The sequence below is a fragment of the Haliotis rubra genome, unplaced genomic scaffold (genome assembly GCF_003918875.1).
Source record: "Haliotis rubra isolate DU_JTF1 unplaced genomic scaffold, ASM391887v1 Scf941, whole genome shotgun sequence".
Lineage (NCBI taxonomy): Eukaryota > Metazoa > Mollusca > Gastropoda > Lepetellida > Haliotidae > Haliotis > Haliotis rubra.
In genome coordinates this window covers 161,736-187,071 of record NW_025767681.1, presented here as the reverse complement: position 1 = coordinate 187,071, position 25,336 = coordinate 161,736, and the positions used below count along the sequence as shown (strand labels likewise).

Here is a 25,336-nt window from a genome sequence, read left to right as displayed (position 1 = left end):
TCACCTTTAGACCCGTAAGTACTAAAGCATTTTAGACCTGTGTCAAATCTAAACTTTCTTTCAAAGATCTTGGAGAAAGCTGTAAAATCACAGCTACTTGAACACCTTGAAGACAACGACTTATTGGAGAAGTTCCAGTCCGCGTATCGAGATGCTCATAGCACAGAAACAGCTCTGAACTATGTCTTGGATAGAATCAGAATGTCTGTTTATTCTGGCAAGGTTGCAATGCTCATCTTATTAGACTTATCGGCAACGTTTGATACTATCGACCACCAGAAGCTCATCGATCGTCTACAGCGCCAGTATGGGATACATGGAAATGTTCTGCAATGGTGTTTCCCATATCTGACAGGGAGGACACAATCCATTCTTATCAACAACACAATGTCAGACAAGCTCGATCTCTCCTGTGGTGTTCCCCAGGGATCGGTGTTAGGCCCAATGATGTTCACCATGTACACCAGGCCATTGGGACAGCTCATCCAGGATCGTCACACAGATCACCATTTTTACGCTGATGACACTCAGCTGTCTGACAGTTAGACCAGGATAACCAGTCATTGACATGTCTGAAAATGGAACAATGTCTTTCAGATGTCAGATCATGGATGACATCACACAAGCTTGTGCTAATGATGATAAAACCGAGGCTATCCTTATTGCTCCGAATTCCCGACTACAGAAATGCCAGTTTTCTAACATCAGGATTGGAGATACAAACATAGTGTTTTCCCCTGTCGTAAAGAATCTTGGTGTTTATCTAGATTCAGGTCTCAATATGGAGCAACACGTCACTCATGTGTGTCGTTCCTGCCACTTCCATCTCAGGAACATTGGAGCCATCCGCCATCTCTTAACAACTGATGCTGCTGCCACTCTGGCAAGATCCCTCCTTTTATCCAGGCTGGACTATTGCAATAGTCTTTGTGCAGGCATCCCTTCTGAACCACTAGACAGACTTCAGAAGATCCAGAACAGCGCAGCAAGATTTGTCACTAGAACCAAATCCAGATGTCACATATCTCCCATACTAAAGTCACTCCATTGGCTTCCCACCCGCGAAAGAATAAAATTCAAAACGCTGTCTCTTGTATATTCAGCACTAAACTGTTCATAGCCCTCCTACATGCAAGATCTTATAACACCCTACACTCCAGCGCGGTCTCTCAGATCTCAAGACAAAGGTCTTCTCAGTGTCCCAAAATACAAGTTGCAAAGTTTTGGCGGCAGATCTTTCAGCGTTCCCGCAGCTTCCCACTGGAACTCACTGCTTCTCCATGTCAAGTCATCTCCTCCATGTCAAGTCATCTCCTCCATGTCAAGTCATCTGCTCCATGTCAAGTCATCTCCTTCCATCTCCATCTTTAAATCAAGACTCAAAACATTCTTGTTCAACCACAACTAAATCTTATAAAACCTCTTCATGTATATAGTGTACATATTTACTGTTGCGCAAAGAGCATGCCCTTGAGGTGTGGAGTTACTACTGCGCTCTACAAATGTCCATATTATTATTATTATTATTATTATACAAAACACACATGATATGGATCCGTGTAACTGACCTTGGCTTACAATACGCACATACAGACGACTGACTCTCGTGATGTGATGTAGCCCACGAAAACAAAAATGAACCACATCTGTTGACATGATATTCAAACGAATGATTGTGACACTGTAATCTCAAACCCAGCGGGTCTGTGTAGCAGTTTGCGGATTTGTTGTCTTACTTATACAAAGATGTTATATTATTTATACATGTATATGCAGAACTCTTAACACAGCATGTAACTTTCCAAAATGGATGGATACGTGTGTATTTGTTGCAGTGGGTATCGGAGTAAACTTTCCACTTCAATAAGACAGTAAACATACAATAATACTTTAGAAAGGGTTGTCTAAATACTAAAGTGTGGATGGTTATACGAGTGTTTATTTCCGATATAACTCGTAATCTTTAAAAGGAAAGTTGATACAAACAGACAATGAACACCATTCATCCTTCATTATTACATATCCTTACATGAACTCATCTACTATTATAGAAAAAGACATATGCAATAAACTGTTATGTTCTGGGTTTACTTACTATAATGTACATACTACTGGGAAATATCATAGGGGAATACTATCAGGTAACGAGCAAATGATGACAGTAAAACACACTACATGAGAGCTAAGAAACCTATCAGTTCATAGGCTGTGTATTACTATCCCTTGACATAGTGTCCGTCACATCTGGTGTTTCTTCACGCATTCCTATAGTGAGGATCTGAAAACAGAATATCAGTTAAATTTGTCACATTATTATCGTACACAATATGCCAAAAATAAAAATATTCTGCATTAGAACAGAAGCTTAGGTATCTGTTGGAAACTAACATTGCTTCTTGTGTACAATTCATTATTGTAACTTTCCTTCTCATTCAATACGATAGATCACCTCAGTTGTGGGTACCTTGAGGTTGAGAGCCGCTGTTCTGGTATGGAGAAGCGCTGATGGACTCGTATGGTATAGGAGGCGTCTCTGTCAAGTCTTCGTAGGTTCTTGTTTCTGGTTTGGCATCGACTAAAAAAATATATACACATTATTATATACCCTTCCAAACGTAAACACAACGATACATACATGTATAATACCTGCAATATGGCATGCCTTCACTTCACTTATGACTGAGTTCTGTAGTAATGTAAGAAACTGTATCTATCTACCGTTTGTATTCTCATAAACCTTCAGCTTTGTGTAATGTTGTCTTTCCGAACCCCCTGTATCCATGCTTGGGGACTGAGCTGGACTGTTGATGTGATCTGTAACAAATCAACATGATCATATATTAACGGTATCAGTACATCTCCCTGCCAGTGATCACCTCGATATGTCTGACTAGAAATGTTGAACCTACCAAGGGATGAATATCCTGCTGTGTTTTCCATTTCTTCAATTTCAGGATTTCTGGGGCTGAAAAGGCAAGTAAGGTCGGTGTATTGAATTTATAATGATCAGGAACACATTAAAATGGTTGGTGTTTAGATCTAAAATAAATAACCTTTTACGTTATCTTAAAGCAGATTATTTCAATACGTTTTATTTACATGCTTAACCTACCTTTTTTGGCGAAGCAGATCCTGAAAGAAGAGAATACATATATAGTGCCCTGTAAAATAAATATCACAAATGACGAATATGGCATTTGGGAAATGTTGCAAACGAATAATGAGATATGCGAAGGATAAAGAACCAATAAACAACACCCTGCCTATAAGCAGCAATTGGTGATACTCTTTTCGTGCCATTGTGTGTATACATTCGAACTACATGATGAGTTCATTATGACCTTTTTAGTTCACGAACGTCAATCATCTTTATCAATTAAAGTCTGAATTGAATCTACTCCAATGCTAATGAGATTTACCTTTCATGACGTTTCCACACCTGAACCCCTTTCGGTAGAGTACCGTTAGAACTACTCCTTCAATCAGCAAGGTAAGAAACAGGGTTCCCATTGCGGTTCCAGCTATTACACCTGTCTTGGTATATTCGTCTTTAAGCGGTTGCGTGCTAGTGGGACCTGCAGTATAAATGTTAATTACGTGGTATTACAAATGATTCTATGTTTACTGATTGAGCTGACTTGTGTGCGAATCTGTGTGTTCTGTGCTTGACAAAGGTGCCATCTATCTCTAAACTGCTGCGTCTAAAACATCCCTACAAATTATATGTATACATAACGCATTAACAGTAAATCTTTCAATGGAAAGTGCAACTTATACTATGCAGAGAAAGGACAGTGTGCGGGTAGAATGCCTAGTTACATTTTACTGTATCCCCAGCTTCCTATCGGAGAGGACATCGTACAGCTGAAGATAGAAAACAAAGGGATCTCAACCAATACTGATCTACAATTCAATGGAACAAAGGAACCGAATACAGCAAAAAGTGTAAATTGTATTTGGAATCCGTGATATTACTGTTAATTCATGGCCTGGCCAAAACCTGAAGGTCCATCATATACGTCAGGTTTTATCCTTGTTACGTGTCGCTGTTGGTAGAATGACTCTTTGTACCTGTCAGTCCATTCAGAAACAGTTAATGATACCCACAGCTGACGTTGAATGTCCTGACATCAGTGTAGTTGTATCCTCCATACTGCCACGTCCCGAGACACTGACACTGTTGACCATTCTGACTCCTGCTGACAGCAAAGGAGAGAGTAGATGTCCTGGTCTGACCACTGTCAGTGACCGATGCTGATCCAGTCCCAGGACAGGACCATGTGATCGTAGCTAGAGGATTTCCTCCTGTCACCGAGCAGCTAATTGTCTGTTGGTCTCCTTCAAACATCAGATCCGGAAACTGTGTGATGGAAGGAGGGACAGGCGGGGGGGGGTCTGTAACAGGAACAATCAAGATTGTATAAGTATAAATGAAGTATAAATGACAATGTATGAAGTATAGAACCTTTTTTCAGAATGGCCTCAATACAATTAGCTCGGTATTTCCACAATGAGAATACTCACACTTGACATCTAGTGACACAGAGCCAGTCTTAATGGTGGATGTTTTTGTGTTTCTGACGTGACATCTTACACTTGCCTTGCCTTTTTTTGGCCTGAAGTTGAGAGTCTGGGACCACCGAGTAGAAGAGTCTGCTACAGGTCCTGTGCTGCCACCTACAGGTGTTCCATCGCTGTAGTCCCAGGTGAAGGTCAGGTTGGGGTAACCGGTGGTACCACAAGTCAAGGTCAGGTTACTGTTCTCTAAAGTCGCGCTGCTGTCTGGTTTTGTCATATCAACATGCTCTGGTCCGACTGGAATGCAGCACAGTTATTTATCATTACAGTGCTATTTGCGCTACTGATACACAAACTCTAGCTTACACCTGATAGATATGGTTCCGCAACAGCTTTACCTTTATTCTGTTACACTTTGTCACTTTGTCACAAACCACCAATTTGTTTCTTATAATTCAGTGTTCAATCGTTCAGTGTAGCTCTGAAGACTCTATCTTCTTTGTACAAATCATCTACTTTCACAAACGCTTCACCACTGCTGTGTTACACTGTGACTGATCAATAGATAGAAGTCCGTTGACACCAATCAAGTCTTATGATAAACATGGCACTGCATACCTGTCACACAACTCACGCCCAACCTTCAGCGTGTCTACTCAGATAAAACCTTCAGTCTAACTGTTTTGGACAAATTACACCAAACATGTAGCCCTGTTGGACACTTGCTACCATCTCCAAAGCTCCACCATTTATCAGCAAGACTAGTACTCTGTCTTCTTACAACAAACCTCCAGTGTGGCCCTGTTAGACTGTGTCTACTCACACCAAACCTCCAGTGTGGCCCTGTTACCATGTGTCTACTTACATCAAACTTCCAGTGTGGCTATGCTAGACTGTGTCTACTTACACCAGACTTTCCGTGTGGCTCTATTACACTGTGTCTACTTACACAAAGACCTCGTGTGGCTCTGTTAGAATGTGTCTACTTACACCAAACCTCCAGTGTGGCCCTGTTAGAGTGTGTCTACTAACAACAAACCTCCAGTGTGGCTCTGTTAGACTGTGTCTACTTACACCGAACCTCCAGTGTGGCTCTGTTAGACTGTGCCTACTTACACCAAACCTCCATTGTGGCTCGGTTAGACTGCGGGGATGTCTGACCGTTGATGTTTTCAGCCTGACAGCGAATGCTCCTCCCTTTGGTCACTTCTACTGACAGTGAATGTGACGGAGCTTGTTGTCTTCACCAGGACACCAGATGTCGTCTCTGTGCTGACTGTAGGTGACGTTCCTGATGGCAAGGTCACCCAGGTCACAGTAGAAATGGGAAAACTGGCTGAGGTCACACAGGTCAAGGTCAGGGATTGATTTGCTTCACGTCCTAGCTCCTCATTATCGGAACTGATGTTTGGCAGTGTCACAGAGCTGACTGGGACTGTAACAAATGAACTCATCGATGCTAACATCTGCATGACAAACAGTTGTACCGGATACCACTACTTCAGTACCATATACCACATAACTGATGATATGGCTATATTTACAACATACTATAAAGAACCTCCGAGTTAGTGTTCGATGCTGATTTGAGGTATTTTGAAAGTACGGTCTTGTGTACTTCTTCTGGAAACATATCGACGTAGCACCCATTGGTTGTAACAAAATCGGATATATTAAAAAAAAAGGCCATTTAAAGAAAGTGTATATTCTGCTAGTATCTTTAAAATAATATCAACTGATCTTCTCACAAGAAAATAAAACAAATCTGACAGCAATAGTAGCTGCACCAATTTGACTCATTTGAATATAGTAAATATTCCACCATGACATTTTAGAATCCTGCACCACTACACCAGACACTGTTTGCCGCGTCTTGTGTATAGAGTGGTTGCTTAATCTCCATTAAAGACGGCAACACAAGGTAGCTGTGCTGGACGATTGTGCTGTCTTAGATTTGAGATGTGGAAAAGTATTGGTCTAAGGGTCAGAAAACATACAATCCCTCATAATTTACGCAACCGTTTCTAAATTCGACCTTTCAGGATAACTTTGCTTTTACGAAAGATTTCTCGTGTAAATTGGTTTCTCAGAGAAATCTTTCGTGTGTCCGGTGCACAAATTCGACACAAAATGCATGTGTATCGATTCTATACTACTCACAGTTTGCCAAGGATAAAGTTTAAAATATACGAAATATATCTATAGCTCGTTATACACTGATGAGGACTCTTAGTTTCAGAATGAACGGACAAAGGCGTGAAGTCATGGACCGTGGCATACGAGTGAGTGAGTGAGTTTTACCTCGCTTCGGTATTGTTTCAGCCATATAACGACCAAATCAGGAAACATACACATTTTAGTTACAAGTACAACATATTTTCTTGAGGTTTTAAGTTTCTTTTCTTTAAAATAATCCCAGTAAATTAGTCATACATATACAAATTACAATTTATGATAGAGGCCATTTTCTCTCAAATAGTTGGCAATGACATGCCTGCTTGAAAAGTCCACACAACCAAACAGACTATGTTTGATGGTGAAAACACTTAGGTGTTAGTAGATCGATCTCCATCTGTTTTGCGCAGATAGCCATGAGTAAAACCGACTGTGGCCAATACGACATCGTCGTAGAAATACGTCATCACGTCTTGATGGACAACCCAAGTTGGTATAACCGATTGTTGGTTTCAGTTTGCGAAGTTCATTTCTTCCTACCTTGGTTCACGTGTACGAGGTGTCTGAAGCATAATATGCATTACAAACATATACAGCTTCTTAACTGGCATTTTTTATCATCTGTGTTCCATTCGTGGCGCCCAAACACCACATTTAATAATTGGGTGTCCGTGCTAAGACACTGTCTTTGTTTACTGTCGATGTGAAACTCATCTTTTTTTTTGCTGCAATAAACACCATGAGGTAACAACAGGAAGACTGGCTGTTGATGTGTACCTACCAGGGAACTGTATGGTGTTTGAAGTGACAGACTTTGTATACGTCGGGGGATCAAAGGAGTCATGTTCCACACTGACAGTGAGAGACACCTGCCTGTTGTACAGACTGATTGTGTTCCCTGGTAGAGACAGAGTGTTGGTTGTCTGGACCTGTCCTGATGGACATGATCCCTTGGTGGAAGATGTGGGGAAGATGTAAACTGCTGGGTGTTCCCTGGTAGAGACAGGGTGTTGGTTGTCGCCTGACCTGATGGACATGATCCCTGGGTAAACACAAACGCCACTCACACCCTGTAAACACAATACAGTAGTTAGATAGACTGACTGTGTTCCCTGGTAGAGACAGGGTGTTGGTTGTCTGGACCTGACCTGATGGACATGATCCCTGGGTGGAAGATGTACTGCTGGGAGGGACGCCACTCACACCCTGTAAACACAAAACAGTAGTTAGATAGACTGACTGTGTTCCCTGGTAGAGACAGGGTGTTGGTTGTCTGGACCTGACCTGATGGACATGATCCCTGGGTGGAAGATGTACTGCTGGGAGGGACGCCACTCACACCCTGTAAACACAAAACAGTAGTTAGATAGACTGACTGTGTTCCCTGGTAGAGACAGGGTGTTGGTTGTCTGGACCTGACCTGATGGACATGATCCCTGGGTGAAAGATATACTGCTGGGTGGGACACCACTCACACCCTGTAAACACATAAAAGTAGTTAGATAGACTGACTGTGTCCCCTGGTAGAGACAGGGTGTTGGTTGTCTGGACCTGACCTGATGGACATGATCCCTGGGTGGAAGATGTACTGCTGGGAGGGACGCCACTCCCACCCTGTAAACACAAAACAGTAGTTAGATAGACTGACTGTGTTCCCTGGTAGAGACAGGGTGTTGGTTGTCTGGACCGGACCTGATGGACATGATCCCTGGGTGGAAGATGTACTGCTGGGAGGGACGCCACTCACACCCTGTAAACACAAAACAGTAGTTAGATAGACTGACTGTGTTCCCTGGTAGAGACAGGGTGTTGGTTGTCTGGACCGGACCTGATGGACATGATCCCTGGGTGGAAGATGTACTGCGGTGAGGAATGAACTTGTAGGACGGTACCTACCTGTTGGTATCTCCATGTGATGACGGCGGCAGGTGCAGCACATGGAGTGGTCACAGTGACGGAGATGGGGTTCTGTGGTGTAACGGACGACGGGAGAGAGGTCAGTTGTGGAGAGAAGGTCACAGAGCCCCAGTCCAGGACAGCTGAAAAAAGGAAAGATTTAAACATAACTTTGGTGTATATATTTAATCGTCCTTCTTATATACTTCGCTAAAAGATCAATGGCGCGGACAGATCAGGCGATAAAGTACAGTTTTTGAAACAACGTCACAAAAAATGGACGCCCATACGCCATTCTAGTCTACCCCTCGTATCAAACGTACCCATGGTATCCGACGTCACGATTGACCATTACCGTTTTGCGAATAACCCGTTTCATGTTTTCAGTGGCTTGACTCACAGGCAATCTGAGCAAGATGACGTGACTATTGTGACCTAAATGCACTGGTAACACGTCCTATGTAAACCATATGATAGTCACAAGTATATTTGAAATGATAAGAGGGGACGATCGAGATTTGTTGTATTGGTAGCACGTTATCTTAACGTAGAGAGCAGACACAGCACGTCAGGAAGCCCTGATCGTGGATTGTTAATTTAGATCATTATAACATCGTTATGGTTTCTTTTGTGCCTTAGATCAATCGTCGGTGTCAAATTTGACATCTTAGAAAAGAAATATAGTAAACTTCGCCATCATGTAAATTGTGATACAGTGAAGTTTTCAACTGAACTATTACTCCTCGTGCTTTAAATAAGTCGTACAGGGTAACATGGTTCAGTGAGTGAAGGATTGGCGTAAACACGGTACCATTAACACCTTACCACGCTGTCAATGTACAGTTTGCTTACCTGTTTATGCAAAAATAAACACCAGATCCTGGTAACATACATTCCTTCACAATGGTATTATAAACACACAAACATATCAAATGTGAACAAAGTTTCCTTGTATGATCGTTAGTTCTCTCGTTCTATGACTACGTGAAGTGTGTGTATGTTTAACACCGCATTGTCTGGAGAGATGTGTGATGCCCGGGGCTTGAATGTAGAATGAATAAGTTTGTCCTATATATTTTAACAGTTCCGAAAACAAGCAGAATATATTTAGTTAAGAATCTTTTCTCAAACTACTATGCGATATTGACTACAACACAACGTGATGTGAGTTTTGACGTGTTGTCTGCCCTCGGAAGTAACAAAGTAAAGACAAATGCCATCTTCATCCACAGTTAAAATGTTTCCATTCATCACGATGTGATTACCATACATATAACTCACCTGCAAACTGTGACAGTGTGATGGTATTTGACACTGCGGCACCAACACTACATGTCCATGACCCACTGTCTCTGGTGGAATCTGGTGAGGCGATGTCTAGAGACATGATCCTAGATGTACTGTCCAGACTCAGAGCGTATCCTGACACAGCTGTCTGACATCTGCCTGACGACGGACAACCTCCCTGGACAGAAGCAGGACCTTTAATGAACCGTGCAGTGGAAGTGATAGCTGCGTCTAGTGTACAGGTGATGGTGAAGCTGACACCCTCCACAGGAACACGTCAGTTGACGGCAAGAACCGGAGCTGACTCTGAAACAGGAGGTTGTATGTTTTACGTGTTGCTGGTGACCTTGTTATGTTATAACGCTGTTTCGAACAGATTGCCATTTGGGTGTGTCAGTTCGTTATTGGTTACAGTAATGCAGGTGTATATATTTTTCTGGTAATATATGGAACGGCACAACGTCGCCGGTGCCCCTAACAAATTGTTATATGTACACTCGATGTGTACAGTTTTTTTATTTTTCGCTTTCAATGTTCCATCAGAAACGATACCTTGTGCATGTATATTACATTATTATTTTTGGAACGGATGTTCTTTAAATTTGATATGATTTTACCAGCAAGAATTGTAGAGAGCCTGTCGGCGTCTTATTCTCTTACATTTCTGGAAATATTGATCTATTTTCACACAATTGAAGATTAGTACGTGAGCATGAGTTGGGTTTAATGCTGAGCTGAATATCCTCCCAGTCACATTATTGAAAGAGGCACTGTGCAGATCTGTCAGTCCCTATCGGGGTGGGGGTGGGGGTGGGGAACTCTTTGAGAAGTGTACTAAGGGAGGTAACTCTAAACAATGAAAGACGCGTTTCTCTTCAGGACAGACTGTTCACACTTGTGTGTTGATTCTTGCTAACAAAAGCCATATGTCTACGACAAGAAATATGACCAGAAATATGGTGTTATCTGCTAAGTCGGATGTGCTAGAGAGAAAACCTGTCAAAGTAGATAATCCCCAGCACAAGGTCTGTATGGAAGTTATGTGTCCTGTCAATGCCGTCAAGAGGTGAACACGTGCACACAGGTTAGAGAACGTTTGTTATACACAGTCAACATTCAGTATAAGTGACAATGTGTACCTACCACAAAGACGTATCTGGGCAGTATCTAGCAGAATAAGTAGTCGGGTCAACTCCAGAAACACACGTGTACTCATGTCACTGACTGAAGCTTGCAGCCCACCGACATGTACAGGTAGAGGCGGTGTATGTAGAGCTGACAATACCAATTTACTTCCGGGTAGCTGACAGACAGGCAGGCTGTGTAGGTACGTGTACATAGTCAATCTCTGATTCATTGTACATGTGTCATATTTGGAGATCTACACATTTACAGTGTTGTACTGAGGCCTTGATCCACTATGAGGTGACAACGTAAATGTGTCAGCTTGTTGTCAGAAGTATCAGGTTCACGTCCAACAGACTTTCAGTCTTCAGAATCAAGTTTTCTTCAACGACTTAACCCTTACACTGCTGAAATACTTTGACGAGTGTCCTGCAGTAGAGCAGTTTATAACAACAATTTAACAGGCGATATCAGAGAAAAAACCAATTCATTCGTCTGATGGAACTGATGTGTCCTTCCCCAAAAGAAGACAGAATATCACAAGTAATATCTAGGTTTTGACTGTGAACGCATAATGTTAGCTTGAGGAGGGTTCGATGTTATGTAGTCCTCAGACATCTATGTACACGGATTTAGGGCTGAGGAACACTTTGTGGGTGAATCTGTGATTGAGCCAACAGCAATAAGGCATAACTGACGAGAGCACTCAAACAGAGGTCCTGAAAATTCATTTCACTCCAATATGCTTCAACTTATTTATGAAATGACAACATGTCTTATTAAACTAAATATATATTGTCGGTGCTATTGGTCTGATGAAGCATATATGAATTATTTCTTACAATTTCCCTCTGCGTCACCAAAGAAATAAATAAACTGGAAACATGATTTGATAAATGCGTTAACAAGGCTCTTGTTTTTCACCGACCAGTCAAAACAATCTTGTAAATATCTATTTCTTAACTGTATTTGTTCAACTAATACCTCGTTACATACATATCATTCTATTTAGAATAGCCCATGATGCATGATACACGACAATATTTCGTCAATGTTATCAGATTATATTAACACAAATATTGTTTGTTTCCTACTGTGATATAGATGTAGGGATGCACTAACTGTGCACTGGGCCTCAGATCAATTCCTGATTGTATTGACTAGCCACCATAATCTCTATCTGGCCGCCTTGTGGTTTGATGGCATTTGCCGTGTCATTCTAAAATGTCACCGTGTAAAACTACCACAACAATGGAAATATGACAGCAAAATGACACCGTATCACCTTCCACAATTCCTCAATAGATCGGGTAATAGCCTTAGTGGAAGGCAATTCACCATAAAGTGTGTAATGAAGTCGTACACCAGCCCCCACTGGACCCGTTGCAACACTGAATACTCACCATGTCTGTGGATATCGTGTATAAAACATTTGTCGATAACCTTTGTTACTTCTCTCCTACGTGGGACTATGTGGTGTATGTTCGTGTTTGGTAGAAGTGTACTTATATATATATATAGTGTGTGTTTTTTCTCTCCTTGAATTGTCTCATTTGAAGTCATTTCCCAAATGAATGTATAGTTTATATGAAATAAAAACAAGTTGAAGTAATTTCAGTCTCTTTAATAACTGACACAAAACTTGAAACCCAGTTAAAACGTAAAGTCAATGGATCTGCAAGTCTGCACCGAAACATGCTATAGTTTGCGCTGCGCATTTATCAACGGAAGTCAATTACTAAACTATCGATAGTCACACAAACTATCGATGTGTCGATAGTTCTTCGTTTGCGCCATCGATTATTTGCTATCGGAGACTCAACAATTGCAATCCATCGATAGTTCGATACATCATTACAACCCTTATGTTTCCTATGCCGTTATATTACTTCAGCTCAATGCACTCACGTTCAACGTTCTGCTCTACTGCAAAGACCTATACAAAACACACATAATGTGGATCCGTATAACCGATACCGCCCGACAATGCGCACATACAGACGACTGACTCTCGTGTGCAGAAGTATTCCGCGAGCAACAAAAGGCTCAACATGTCTGTTGACATAATATTCAAACCACTAATTCAAATTTTAAACGAAGGGCGTATGTGTAGCAGTTAACGGAAGTATTTTGTGTAGATGTAAACGGATATGTTGTATGGTGTTTCCATATATCTATTGATATATAAATTATGCTGTTTTATAGTGGATCAACGTTTTTAAGCACAGGTTTATATATTATTTACTGTAAGATATTACTGATAATAAATTTAGGCAGAAATGTTATTAACATAGCAGGTAATGCTCCAGTAGGGATGGATACTTGTGTATTTGATGTAGTGGATATCGGAGTAAACGTTCTAGTTCAATGAAACAGTGAATAATATAAAATGTATATTTTAGAAACTGTCTAAATACCGACAAAAGTGAGTGAGTGAGTTAGGTTTAGTTTGGCAGCGAACTGTAAATATTCGATTACGGACCAGACAATCTAGTAATCAACGGCATGAGCATCGATTTACGCAAATGGGAACCGATGACATGTATCAACCAAGTCATCGAGCCTGACCACCCGATCCCGCTAGTGGCCTCATACGCCAAGCATGGGTTTCCAAAGATCAATTCTAACCCGGATATTCACGGGTTGACAAAAGTGAAGTTGGCAATACAAACGCTATATTTTTAGAGTGAAAACAAAGTTTTTTGTCAAATAAAATAATATTCGTTGCGAGAATATTGTGATACAAAACAATGTATCAACATATAACATGTTTAGGATTACACTTTCTTAGTAAAGTATAGCTATTAGTACTTTTGTTGGGTTAAGTCCTATCCGGGATTCGAACCCACACTCTCAGAGTCAGGCACCTAATCGCCAGCACATAAAGTCAGCCGCCTAACCCGCTTAGCCATCGCGACGTGCACACAAATGGAAGTCAGAGAACTGGTAGTCTATACTGAAAGCTATGATTTCTGCCACAAGCTACCACTTTCTAAATGGCATTGTGTAATCATTACATATCTGCATTGTTCTTTTTGTCCAGCATTAGATATATTCGTACTGAAATGTGATTGTTAATGTACAATGTTTCCTTACAGTGAGACCAAAGCGCGGTTAGCGTCTGACCAGCAGTATGGTTGCGTGGTATCACGACGTGGTAATGTGGAATTGAATTGTTCCTTTGGGTGGGCTGTGCCAGCTGTCTGGATTTCTTACAAGACAGGCCATACACAGTAGGTGTTTAACATCACAAGCCTCGGTAAGTTAAATGTGCTTACATTTAGATGTTTAAGATTCTGACGCGAATGCGACATGTCTTGCTTGATGAGATCCTCCATTGTGACATCTGCTCACATGAACTAACATGTTACAGATATAACACACGGAATCAGGATTATAAGGTATTCCCTCAATATGAGAGGGAGGTAGCGTCAATCAGTCACATTCCATGCAAGTGTTATGTGAAATACTGAATTGTTTTGTTTTGTCTTTTAATACTACACTGTATTGGATTAATGTAAGTTAAGACATTTAGATTCTACAGAGAACGGGATATCCTTCATTGTTAAATCACCTTACGTGAACTCATCTGCTTTAGATAAACAAAACGTAATAAACATTAAAAGGTGTTCTTCTCTGTGGGCAAATGTAGTTCAAGCAGTGTTGGAAACGTATTCCCGTGGGTTCAAATACCAGTTCACCACATTATGTTTCTTGGCTTGTCAGCGCCACACCTAATGTTAATGGGTTTCACCAAGGTAAATGTCCAAGATGTACATACATTCTGTCATTCCACTTTCATCAACCTAACACACCAAAATGGGTTAAACCAACTCCGCTCATCTACTTAAATTTAAATTTATTATTTGCTCGATTTTGCTTTATGTTCCTAACCATTACACTCTCTGTTTATGCCACTTTGTATTCTATCAACGGTGCAGATATATAGCTGTCTGCCTGTCCTACCCGTTGACATGTTTTATTGTATGTGTGGGAACTGAGGCGTGAGAATCGCTGCATTGCTCCTAATGCATTGACAACTTTTTAGACATACGAGTAAGATACGTGTACCTACCACGTTTTTTTTGTGAGAAATGTCTACCAGTAGAGTCCCAACTGTGAAGATAAAACAGAGGTACAGTATTGACATGTTGGTGGTGTGTGAAACTAGATACTAGCCCTGGTGAACAGTGTATGTAATTATACTTCCGGTTGTTTTGATATGCTAGCTGGATATGTACAGCTTGATGTGTGTCACTCAGACGGGTATTCAGAGGAGTAGGTCGTGTGTCACACATACATTTTGCAGATTATGGTGATAGGCGACAGTGTAGCTTTGTTGATTGTATAATGTGTCTGTGTAGACATGGATATACACTGCAGGAAATATGTCGCTCAACAAACTAGGTCGTGAGTTACATACAGTGTTGGGCCACACCTATTGATGTAATTACCAACATTCGGTGTATATTCATACAGAAGACCTGCGGATTTAATGTGTGACTTGAACTAGTTTCTACGACAAGTCTCCATACAGACTTGTAAAACACTTCAATATGTCAGCCTCCAATGTTGAAGCATTTCTCGAGTTTCACAACATATCACAACATGATAATGACTAAATGAAACACATACATATGCATTTGCGTATAGCAAACAACAAAAGTATCAAATCCATGGAGTTCAGTCTTTTATCATTACATATGTGAAATCCTTGGTTTCTTTTCTATTAACATACCTTGAGACAATATGATACACAAAAAAAATGTAAAAGAAACGATATATTAATGATGTGAATATTCGAGACTAATATCATGGTTTTGATTTGATCACAATGTGGACAAACCTAATACAAGTAAACAAATTACACAAGTCACACAATGAACCATCACTTAGTAACCTGCAGTCGGACTTCTAAGCGCCGACCTTCTCTGGCCGCACACCAGACCTTGGCCATGAAGACTACATTTTGTCGTGTGGTGTAACCTGCAGTCGGCAGGGAATCAGAGAGAATCATGAACATTTATCGTCTATTCAAACAAGATGAAAACAAAACGAATATTGCTTGGTCTCAGTATTGACAGGTATGATCAATGTATCTGCGATACACTCGGGATATTCGGTTTATATTCAGTATCGATATTGACAAAAATATATAATATAACATCCAAGCCATATTAACCTATATTTGATGTACACTCATTATATATGATATATATTTTATATCTACATTAACAAAACTATAACATAACCTTCAAGCCACATTCACCTATATTTGATGTACACTCAGCATATATGATATATATTCAATACCTATATTTACAAAAACATAATTTAACCTCCAAGCCATATTCACCTTTATTTGATGTACACTCAGCATATATGATATATATTCAATACCTATATTTACAAAAACATGATATAACCTTCAAGCCACATTCACCTATATTTGATGTACACTCAGCATATATGATATATATTCAATACCTATATTTACAAAAACATAATATAACCTTCAAGCCACATTCACCTATATTTGATGTACACTCAGCATATATGATATATATTCAATACCTATATTTACAAAAACATAATTTAACCTCCAAGCCATATTCACCTTTATTTGATGTACACTCAGCATATATGATATATATTCAATACCTATATTTACAAAAACATGATATAACCTTCAAGCCACATTCACCTATATTTGATGTACACTCAGCATATATGATATATATTCAATACCTATATTTACAAAAACATAATATAACCTTCAAGCCACATTCACCTATATTTGATGTACACTCAGCATATATGATATATATTCAATACCTATATTTACAAAAACATAATTTAACCTCCAAGCCATATTCAGCTATATTTGATGTACACTCATCATATGATATATATTCAATACTTATATTGGTGGCGATAACCCCCTGATCCGTACACAATACATACCGAGAGAAATAAATAAAGGATCACAGGGAAATGCAAGTGTTTTCATCGCCACAGCACTATTCAAAGCTGGTGATGAAAACTGGAAAATACTAAAGGAACGCATGAATTTTCCTGTGATCCTTTTTTTGCTTCCCCCAGTTTATGTTTGGATGCACTCTAGTCACATGATATATACTCTTTATTCACACTGGTAGAGATAAACAGCCCCGTCGTTCACAGATATGTAACCACCATGACGTGGCTGCAGCATGTCGTCAGTACTTCGATATATCTGGATTATGTCACAAACAACTTCGGGTAATTCACTTCAGCCAATATGCTGCCAGTCTGCAATATTCTGGTGGATGTGTGTAAGACCATTTAACACCACAGAAAGTACGAGTCGAGGTGTGTCACACTATCAGCAAGTGACTTCAGGTAACACAAAGATCACTGTAACCTCATCCTTCTTTCATTTTACACAATGACATGTACGGAATCCTGTTCTGAACACAAAGTCAGTTATATCAGTATCTTGTGTGTACGCCCACCCTGCGCTCACCATTTCCTTCTCGGCAGGTGTTTACAAAGTTAAAATATTTCTTTTGTTCTGATAACTGTCAGTAGCTTATTGTATAAGGGAAATATACACCAAGCTGTGATGTATAATTCACTACCGGGTTGTGTTGTTTACCCGAGCTTTCCTGGGTGGTTGTCTGGTACAACACACCCTACAGTAAACACTGATTCCGATTGAAGGATATACTTAAGGCTTAAAGAGTGAAATGTTTAATGTTCATGGGTTGTTAGTTAACCTTTAGCATTGAAAGTACTACTTCAACGTATTGACTTTTCCTCGATTCCCCTAGGTGTCTAAGATGAAGTGTGCTAAATATAGTCTCGAAGATTCTCTTAAACTGAAGGAAAGGTTTGCACAACCGTTTGTCGTACCTGTCGGAGCTCCGTCCAACTCTGAAGGAAACGATTGGTTACACCGATGCCCGTCCGTGAAATCAACTGTTGCTTTGTGGCAGTTTAACTGTTGGAATTAATACACATTGTAAATTCAAATCAATTCAGTTGAAGTCACTTGCATATATTATACTACTGAAAGTTTGTTAAGGTTCACAGTTTTAGTCATTCATATTCTGTGCATCTGTCGAATAGCAAAAGACAAACTTTCGTAAGATAAATTAAAGATACAAGGACATGTTTTGGTATGTTCCACAAAACCAAAGAACATGTAAATAGTTATCAGTCAGATCAACTTTAAAAGTAAACGTTTTTCACACAAACTGAAAATATAGTCCACAGCCTTTCATCACCGTCTTTGGCCTCCCGATAGGTGTCAGGAAGGATGATTGTTCCACACGTCAGTGAGAACTTTGACGAGTTCTTGTAAAATCGCCGGAAGGACAAGGCAGTGTTAGAGGGTGACCTGTAGAGTATTCCACGTGTGTTCAGTTGAGCTGATGTCTGATGACCGGACAGGCAACTCATGGGACAATGGTCTCCTGCTCTGAGTAGGTATTAACGACCGTGGGACGATGAAATCGTTCGTTTTCGTTCTAGTCACTACACACCCAGTAGTTAATTCTGTAGTGCACTGGCATCCTATTGTCTCAAAGCAAAGTAATGCTCTATCCTGAACGTCGTGTTTCTGTGTCCGCAGCTGAAACTCATGGCATGATGTATTTCATTCGTCAGGACCTGAAATGTACGGACGTCAAGGTAATTAAACATACACATATCACATCAACTGAACATATCACATAAAGTAAATGTATTAAACTCAAACAGAAGGGGAAGCATATGCTTTGGGTTACTACTGTTGAAACATTTAAGAACACAGTTGATCCATGACGATGTAATGCGATTAGAATCATCAGGAGTGTTTTATGGTTTGGTTACCTGGAGAATGTGCCCGGGTGTTCTGGTGTGGCGATGCCCTGATGGACTCATAGGTCACAGGAGGAGTCTCTGTCACGCCTTCATAGGTACTTGTATCTGCTGTAGCATCCGCTGAAGATAGAATTGAACATATATTTCATCAACAAATTCGCATTACAACTAATTACATAATGTATCTCCAAATACAAATTACACCTCAATTCTTTGTACTGGCTCTTCAAGAAGCTGACAATACATCCATGTGAAAACATGAGATTAAACAATATGAAGCAACTGCCCCTACCTTTTGTGTTGTCATAAATCTTCAACTGTGTGTACTGTTGTTTTTCAGATTCCTCTTCCACATTTGAATACTGCGCTGGAGCCGTGATCTGATCTGAAACACATTGTACTGGTTGAGTGCTAACAGATCCAGAGATGGTTGTAATATCAACTAGAGGGACACACCCAGCAGCCAGTACATACCTAGAGATGGTTGTAATATCAACTAGAGGGAAACACCGAGCAGCCAGTACATACCTAGAGATGAATATCCTCTGTTGTCCATTTCCACAGTTTCAGGTTGGCTGGAGCTGCAAACCAGCATCAGGTCAGGTTTGAAATAAACAAGAGGGTGATAAACATCATAATATACAAAGTAATATATTTGTTAGTTAACCTATTGTAAGTTACTACCTAATTTCGTAGTTTTACATGCAATGTTTCATCGAACTATATTGACATATTGATTACCTTTTTCGTGCAGCTCCTGGAAAACAGGAATAGTAAAAATGTCATTAGAGTGTGAAACACACTTCACAAGTATCAACATGTCACATCATAAATGCAATGGAGAGAGACAAATGCCTTTTCTGTAAATTACTGTAGATTGAAACTATAAAAATACATACATTGTACTTATACTATGTACCTTTAAGAATGTTTGTAGCTCTGTACCCCTTCCGGTACAGCACAATTAGAACAGATCCTCCAATGAGCAGGGTAAGAAGAAAGGTTCCTGCTGTCGCTCCTGCTAATACACCTGTACTGATACATGAAGCTTCGAGTTTTTCCTGGTCTGGTGGATCTATAATGTAATCAAAACAGCATAAAATATGACTGTGAATTGTATGCATTTGTGGTTCAACTGAGCCTTGTGCAATATTCTAGTAACAAGCACAAGCCCAGCACAAGTCATTAGTGTGTGTGCCAAGCTAACACACAACGTTTTCTCGGCGTTTCCGGTTGTACATTGGTAATGTCATGATACAACGTTGTCGCAACTTTAATATGACGTCATTTTATAACGTTATTTCACACCGTTACAGCAACATTACATACATACGTTGTCAAAACGTCGTGTATCGACTGTTACGCACTGTTATGATTCATCGTTTCTTAAACGGTGGTGCGACGTAAAGTGTCTCTTTCCCGATAATTGCAAGAACAAGAGCGTACATCGAATTATTTGTAATTTCTGTAGAAAACAAGACGATAGTGCCTTGTTTTCTATTTTTTTTCACTTTGGGATTTCCATCCCATTAATATACTAAAGTCACAGAGACGTAAGTTCCATTCTTTCTAATTACGTTATTATCACATCACCGTTGCAAGTTTACGTTGAGGAAACGTTATGCATTGGGCTCCTCACAAGTATGATAACAATATTTTTATATATAGTTTTCTGTAAAACCCTTAGGATAAAATTCACTTTGGGATTCGTTCTTCACTATTCATCTGTAGATGCTACCCTTGCAATCGGTGGTTTGTAATATAAATGACACATGCTAAATTCCAAAGACGAGTACAACGTATAAAGCTCACTTGGACGTTTGTTACAATATCTTAGTGACATGGATGTCGGTCTGTAAACAGTCGATCAGACCATGCAGTGACTTGATAACATGCATCAGTAGAGTCTGACCACCAGAACCAGTTAGTCACCGTTTACAACAAGCATGGGTCAATGAGGACCAGTCCTTCCCCAGTTCCCCAAGGAGTTCATTCCCAGTGTTATTCACTCCCATCCTCATCACACCAAACCCCGACATAAATGTTTACTATAAATCCAAAGATTTGCGAAACGATTTGTTTAAATCAACGTTGATTGTGCATATTCATATTTACGCCCTTATATCTGATGATGAATTGATATCTTCACACGAAAACGTTTCACACTTTTACACCAACTATACGTAGTCTATATAAGTATATTTATTCAGATATATGGTCATTTACCTTCCCTTTGTGAAACACGAAGCACTCAGAAATTACTCTTTTTCTTTTCTCTGAATATATACCAAAATAAGAAATTGTACATGAAAGGTACCCATATGTTTCCTTCAGATGCAGCAGCCACGTTTAGATACATAGTGTAACCAGTGAGTGATGCTCATCAAGACACACTTACCACCCACAGTCACTGCTTCTACCAATACATATCCATCAGAATCCCCGTAGTCATTTTTAGCTTGTAGTCGGATAATGTAAATCCCTCCAGTTGTAAGCCCAGTCACTTCCACAACCATCATCTCGTCAGTGTCATCATAAGATTTATACACAGTCCACGTTCGTGTAGCAAACTGACGATACTCAATCAGAAACGTCTGAGGGCGTCCACCATTGAACCCAGGCAGCCACGACAACCATACCGACGACGTTGTTGCATTATCCAGATCTCTAAACTGTGCAGGTGTCTGAGGTGGCCCTTACAAGAAATAACCATATAAAAACGTAATTATTGTAATCATATGTAATTCCATTGGTTGAAAAGTTCAAAAGAAAACTGAGGACAATTGTTATGGATATACAACTTATTCCTGCTTGACAACGATATTAGAATTTATTTCGATCATAACGTCACTGATGTATATCCAAAGTTGTATATCCAAAAAAGTTGAATCTGGTAAGCCTCAATGGTAAATCTGAAAGCATAACACACCTACAGGCACTACGTTGACTGTGTATGTGACTGGACTCCCAATGCCATTGTCCACTGTCAGACTGTAGTCCCCAAAGTCCTGCTGCTGGAGGTTAGTAAGGTGTAGTCTGGCAGTGACTGAGCTGTTTGAGACAGGGCTGGAGGAACCAGTGAGGTCCTGGCTGGTGCTGATGGATCTACTCCAGGTGAATGTAGGAAGGGGGTAGGCCAGGACTGACACAGACACAGTCACGTCACCACCCAGTCTAGCAGCGAACTTGAGTTGCTGGGACACTGAGTCAACAAGTCGCTGAGAACCTGGTATATGTACAACAGCATAATTGCGATTCAAGAATCAGTAACGTGTCACATAGGGAAAGGCCGCACTTACAGTTGGTAATGAGTGAGTGAGTGAGAGAGTTTAGTTTTACACCGCCATTATCCGTATTCCAGCAATATCACTGCGGGGGAACACTAGAAATGGGTTTCACACATTGCATCCATGTGGGGAGTAATCGACTGATAAAATGTCGATTTAAGAAAACTACCATAAAACAGTAACAGAAGTTCTGGTCATCCAGATTGTGGCCGTTTTAGTTTTTTAGTTTGTCTGTGTGCGTTTGCATATAGCAGAGAGTACTTCTACGTTGCAAGATCAAACGTATACTTTTAGTATCAAATTGTATTACCAAATCTAACATATTTACGCTAAATTATAACCTAACTAAACTACAATACACATAGAATGGCCAAATGGTTATTACATTTAACCAGCAACTCCACCGTCTGGGTGACAGGTGCCCCAATGATGTTAGTGGCAGTACAGGAGTAGTTCCCTCTTTGTCTACAGTTTGCTGACTCCAGTCTGTATGTTGCTGTCATGGAGTTATCTGCCCTTGTCAACTCCTCAGATCCATTCAGTAACCTGATGACTGACTTTGGATTACTGTCAACCTGGCAACTCAGTGTCACTGTATCAGACTCGTTAACTGTCACTGGGCCACTTTCTGAGTTGGCGGTGAACGTTCGTATGCTTGCTGGGTCTGAAAGAAACAACTGTGAGTGTGTTTTTGTAATATTCATTGATTATTCATTGACGTTGCTTGTTCATGTGTTGATTTAAATAATTCCAACAATACAAAACATCGTTGATGTAAAAAAATGATATCGGAATCTGTCATCTTTTCATTGCCACATTTCATCTGTGTACACAGCAGGGCATAATATAAACTCAGACATTTTTGTGACATTCCTTCGAACATTACTGTGACGATGTGAATACGTGAAATCCACCATGTCGACAATCTAATCCCTTCTGATGTAAATTATTTAGTTGACTAATTATATAAGTGTTTTTCTGACTAAACCGTGAATGTTAAGCATTACTCAAGCGGCCGCAGCCTTTGGTGTCATGTCACAGTTTCTGAGGTACAATCAAGCATGACCTTTCTATAGCGACCCCTATGAGTCTCAACGTTGTTTGAACAAGGTGACAACGTTCAATGGCTTATTAAAAGTTTCTAAACGTTTTCAGATTTTTCCACATTTGCCGCATCTGTCGCAGATATGATGGTTAATGGCATCCCCTGTTTTCACGGTTAACGTGTTCCCGTGCTTGTTTTCCAGCTTACACTTGGTATCGTTATTTGAGAGTGATTCATAAACGGATGATACATCCGGATCCTTACAAGCAACTCAGCTTTGCATGTGGAAAAGGTTTTTGGTTAATAAATCATGTATTATTCACACACACACAGGTTAGATATATAAAATCAAATTTGTGTTTCAAGGCCACAACGCCTAATACACGAAAGTGGCTTCACACGTTGCATTCATGTGAGGCATTGGACCCTGGCATTCGACATGACCAGCGAGCTCTTGTGCTAATATGCGGTAATGGTAAGCTGTATTCAAGACCCATGTGTGCCTTCTATTAATATTTAGGGTGGTAAATATATAGGTGGATTTTGTCAATGTTAATAAACAACAGATCAGATGTCAGCTGGAACACATACATACTGTTATGCTGGACTGGTCAAATTAACTTCTTTTAGACGTTCACCTTACAAGTGTTTCACTATTCGCCGGACGTCTATTTACACACCAAATACATTGTCGTTTGCATGGTTGATAGCTGGTGACGATCATGACGAGATGTGGGTAATTTCGATAGTGAATGAATTGTTTTGTGCCATACCGAGGTTCACTTATATGAAAAATGTGATAGAAGACTAAGCCTAATTTTCACTGATCAATGATACCTTCAACTGCATTGACGGAACTGATAATTTAATGGAATGGGCCAACTCACCTAATAGTGTTAACGTGATTCCACATATACAGTCAACAGAGCATATCTGCATAGTAATAAAGAGTTACATATATTTATAAAACATGTAACTGAAAACAAACTATAGAATTCTTTTAGACCTGCTGCCCACACTATTCCCAGCAGTTGCAATATGGCGCACAGCATGATGGATAATGCAACTGGTGGCTATGATGAGATAGATAGTGACGTCGTCGCAGTCACATCTTGCATACAGAAACTACAAAAGAAAATGTATAAAGAGTTTGTGATGTTGATTGTGATACGGTGACACCTCACAGAAGTAGCTAGACCTTTGTTCCCTGTCAAAACTCAAATACAGCCCGAGTAGAACAGTAGAAAGAACTGTACCGCTCCAGTAGAACGGTAGATCCGCCATGTGACTATAGTTTATCTATAAGGTAGAGAAAGACTATTGTTACTGAATGTCTAAAGACCGGTTACTTACATTGCACATCCACATTGACTGAGTCTGAATCTGATCCCTGCTTGTTGCTGGCAGTACAGATGTAGTCTCCACCCTGACTCCTGCTGATGTTCCTTCTGTCAAGTACAGTAGAACCACCATAGGTCCATGTGTAGCTTGTTGTAGGAGGGTTGCCTGGTGTGGTGTAGGTGCTACAGTCTATCCTGAGGTTAGAGAACTCTGTGACGGTCTGTGTTGATGGTAGTCCAGATATAGACGGTGGATCTATAGATTACAAATCGAATTGCTAAATTCAGCTGACGATTGTTAACTTGTGGCTATCCAAATTTAGTGGTTATACAAGATCAGAATGTGCAACATGGTACCTGTTCAGAAACGTTTTTGTTCGTGATCCGTAAAATAACGGCAAGAAACAGTGTTACAGGTAGGTGAAGGTATCGGGATAACTCACACTGCACGTCCACATTGACTGAGTCTGAATCTGATCCCCGAGTGTTGCTGGCAGTACAGGTGTAGTCTCCTCCCTGACTCCTACTGATGTTCCTTCTGTCAAGTACAGCCCCAGTACTGACAGTAGAACCACCATAGGTCCATGTGTAGCTTGTTGTTGGAGGGTTGCCAGGTGTGGTGTAGGTGCTACAGTCTATCCTGAGGTTAGAGAACTCTGTGACAGTCTGTGTTGATGGTAGTCCAGATATAGAAGGGGGGTCTGAAATGAGTAGTCAGTGACATGTTGGTAAATACTTGTGTGCATTAACTGAGTCTGAAACCCGACTGTTAATGACAGCTCAGAGTAGCTTCCAACCTGGTGTAGGTACTAATGTAT

General features: G+C 40.3%; 2 protein-coding genes across 5 annotated transcripts in view; both read right to left on the bottom strand.

The window, feature by feature from the left end:
- The window catches only part of LOC124264773 (hemicentin-2-like), a 255,580-nt gene that overhangs the window by 110,032 nt on the left and 120,212 nt on the right, over positions 1 to 25,336 (bottom strand). The window contains exons 6-7 of the mRNA XM_046699558.1: positions 24,962 to 25,219; positions 24,532 to 24,774 (exon numbers count right to left, since the gene is read on the bottom strand). Of these exons, the coding sequence (XP_046555514.1) occupies positions 24,532 to 24,774; positions 24,962 to 25,219 (501 nt within the window). The remainder of the gene's footprint in view (positions 1 to 24,531; positions 24,775 to 24,961; positions 25,220 to 25,336) is intronic.
- The window catches only part of LOC124264775 (leucine-rich repeat, immunoglobulin-like domain and transmembrane domain-containing protein 3), a 180,144-nt gene continuing 155,934 nt past the window's right edge, over positions 1,127 to 25,336 (bottom strand). Inside the window, exons 1-9 of one of the 4 annotated variants that reach the window (XM_046699563.1) lie at positions 5,635 to 5,717; positions 4,525 to 4,815; positions 4,108 to 4,395; positions 3,420 to 3,575; positions 3,116 to 3,132; positions 2,910 to 2,967; positions 2,719 to 2,814; positions 2,450 to 2,575; positions 1,127 to 2,278 (exon numbers count right to left, since the gene is read on the bottom strand). In XM_046699563.1, the coding sequence (XP_046555519.1) occupies positions 2,451 to 2,575; positions 2,719 to 2,814; positions 2,910 to 2,967; positions 3,116 to 3,132; positions 3,420 to 3,575; positions 4,108 to 4,395; positions 4,525 to 4,815; positions 5,635 to 5,647 (1,044 nt within the window). In that variant the 5' untranslated portion in view covers positions 5,648 to 5,717 and the 3' untranslated portion in view covers positions 1,127 to 2,278; position 2,450. Of the gene's footprint in view, positions 2,279 to 2,449; positions 2,576 to 2,718; positions 2,815 to 2,909; positions 2,968 to 3,115; positions 3,133 to 3,419; positions 3,576 to 4,107; positions 4,396 to 4,524; positions 4,816 to 5,634; positions 5,718 to 25,336 lie in introns of those variants that run through there. The other 3 variants (XM_046699562.1, XM_046699564.1, XM_046699566.1) reach the window with 3 other exon arrangements.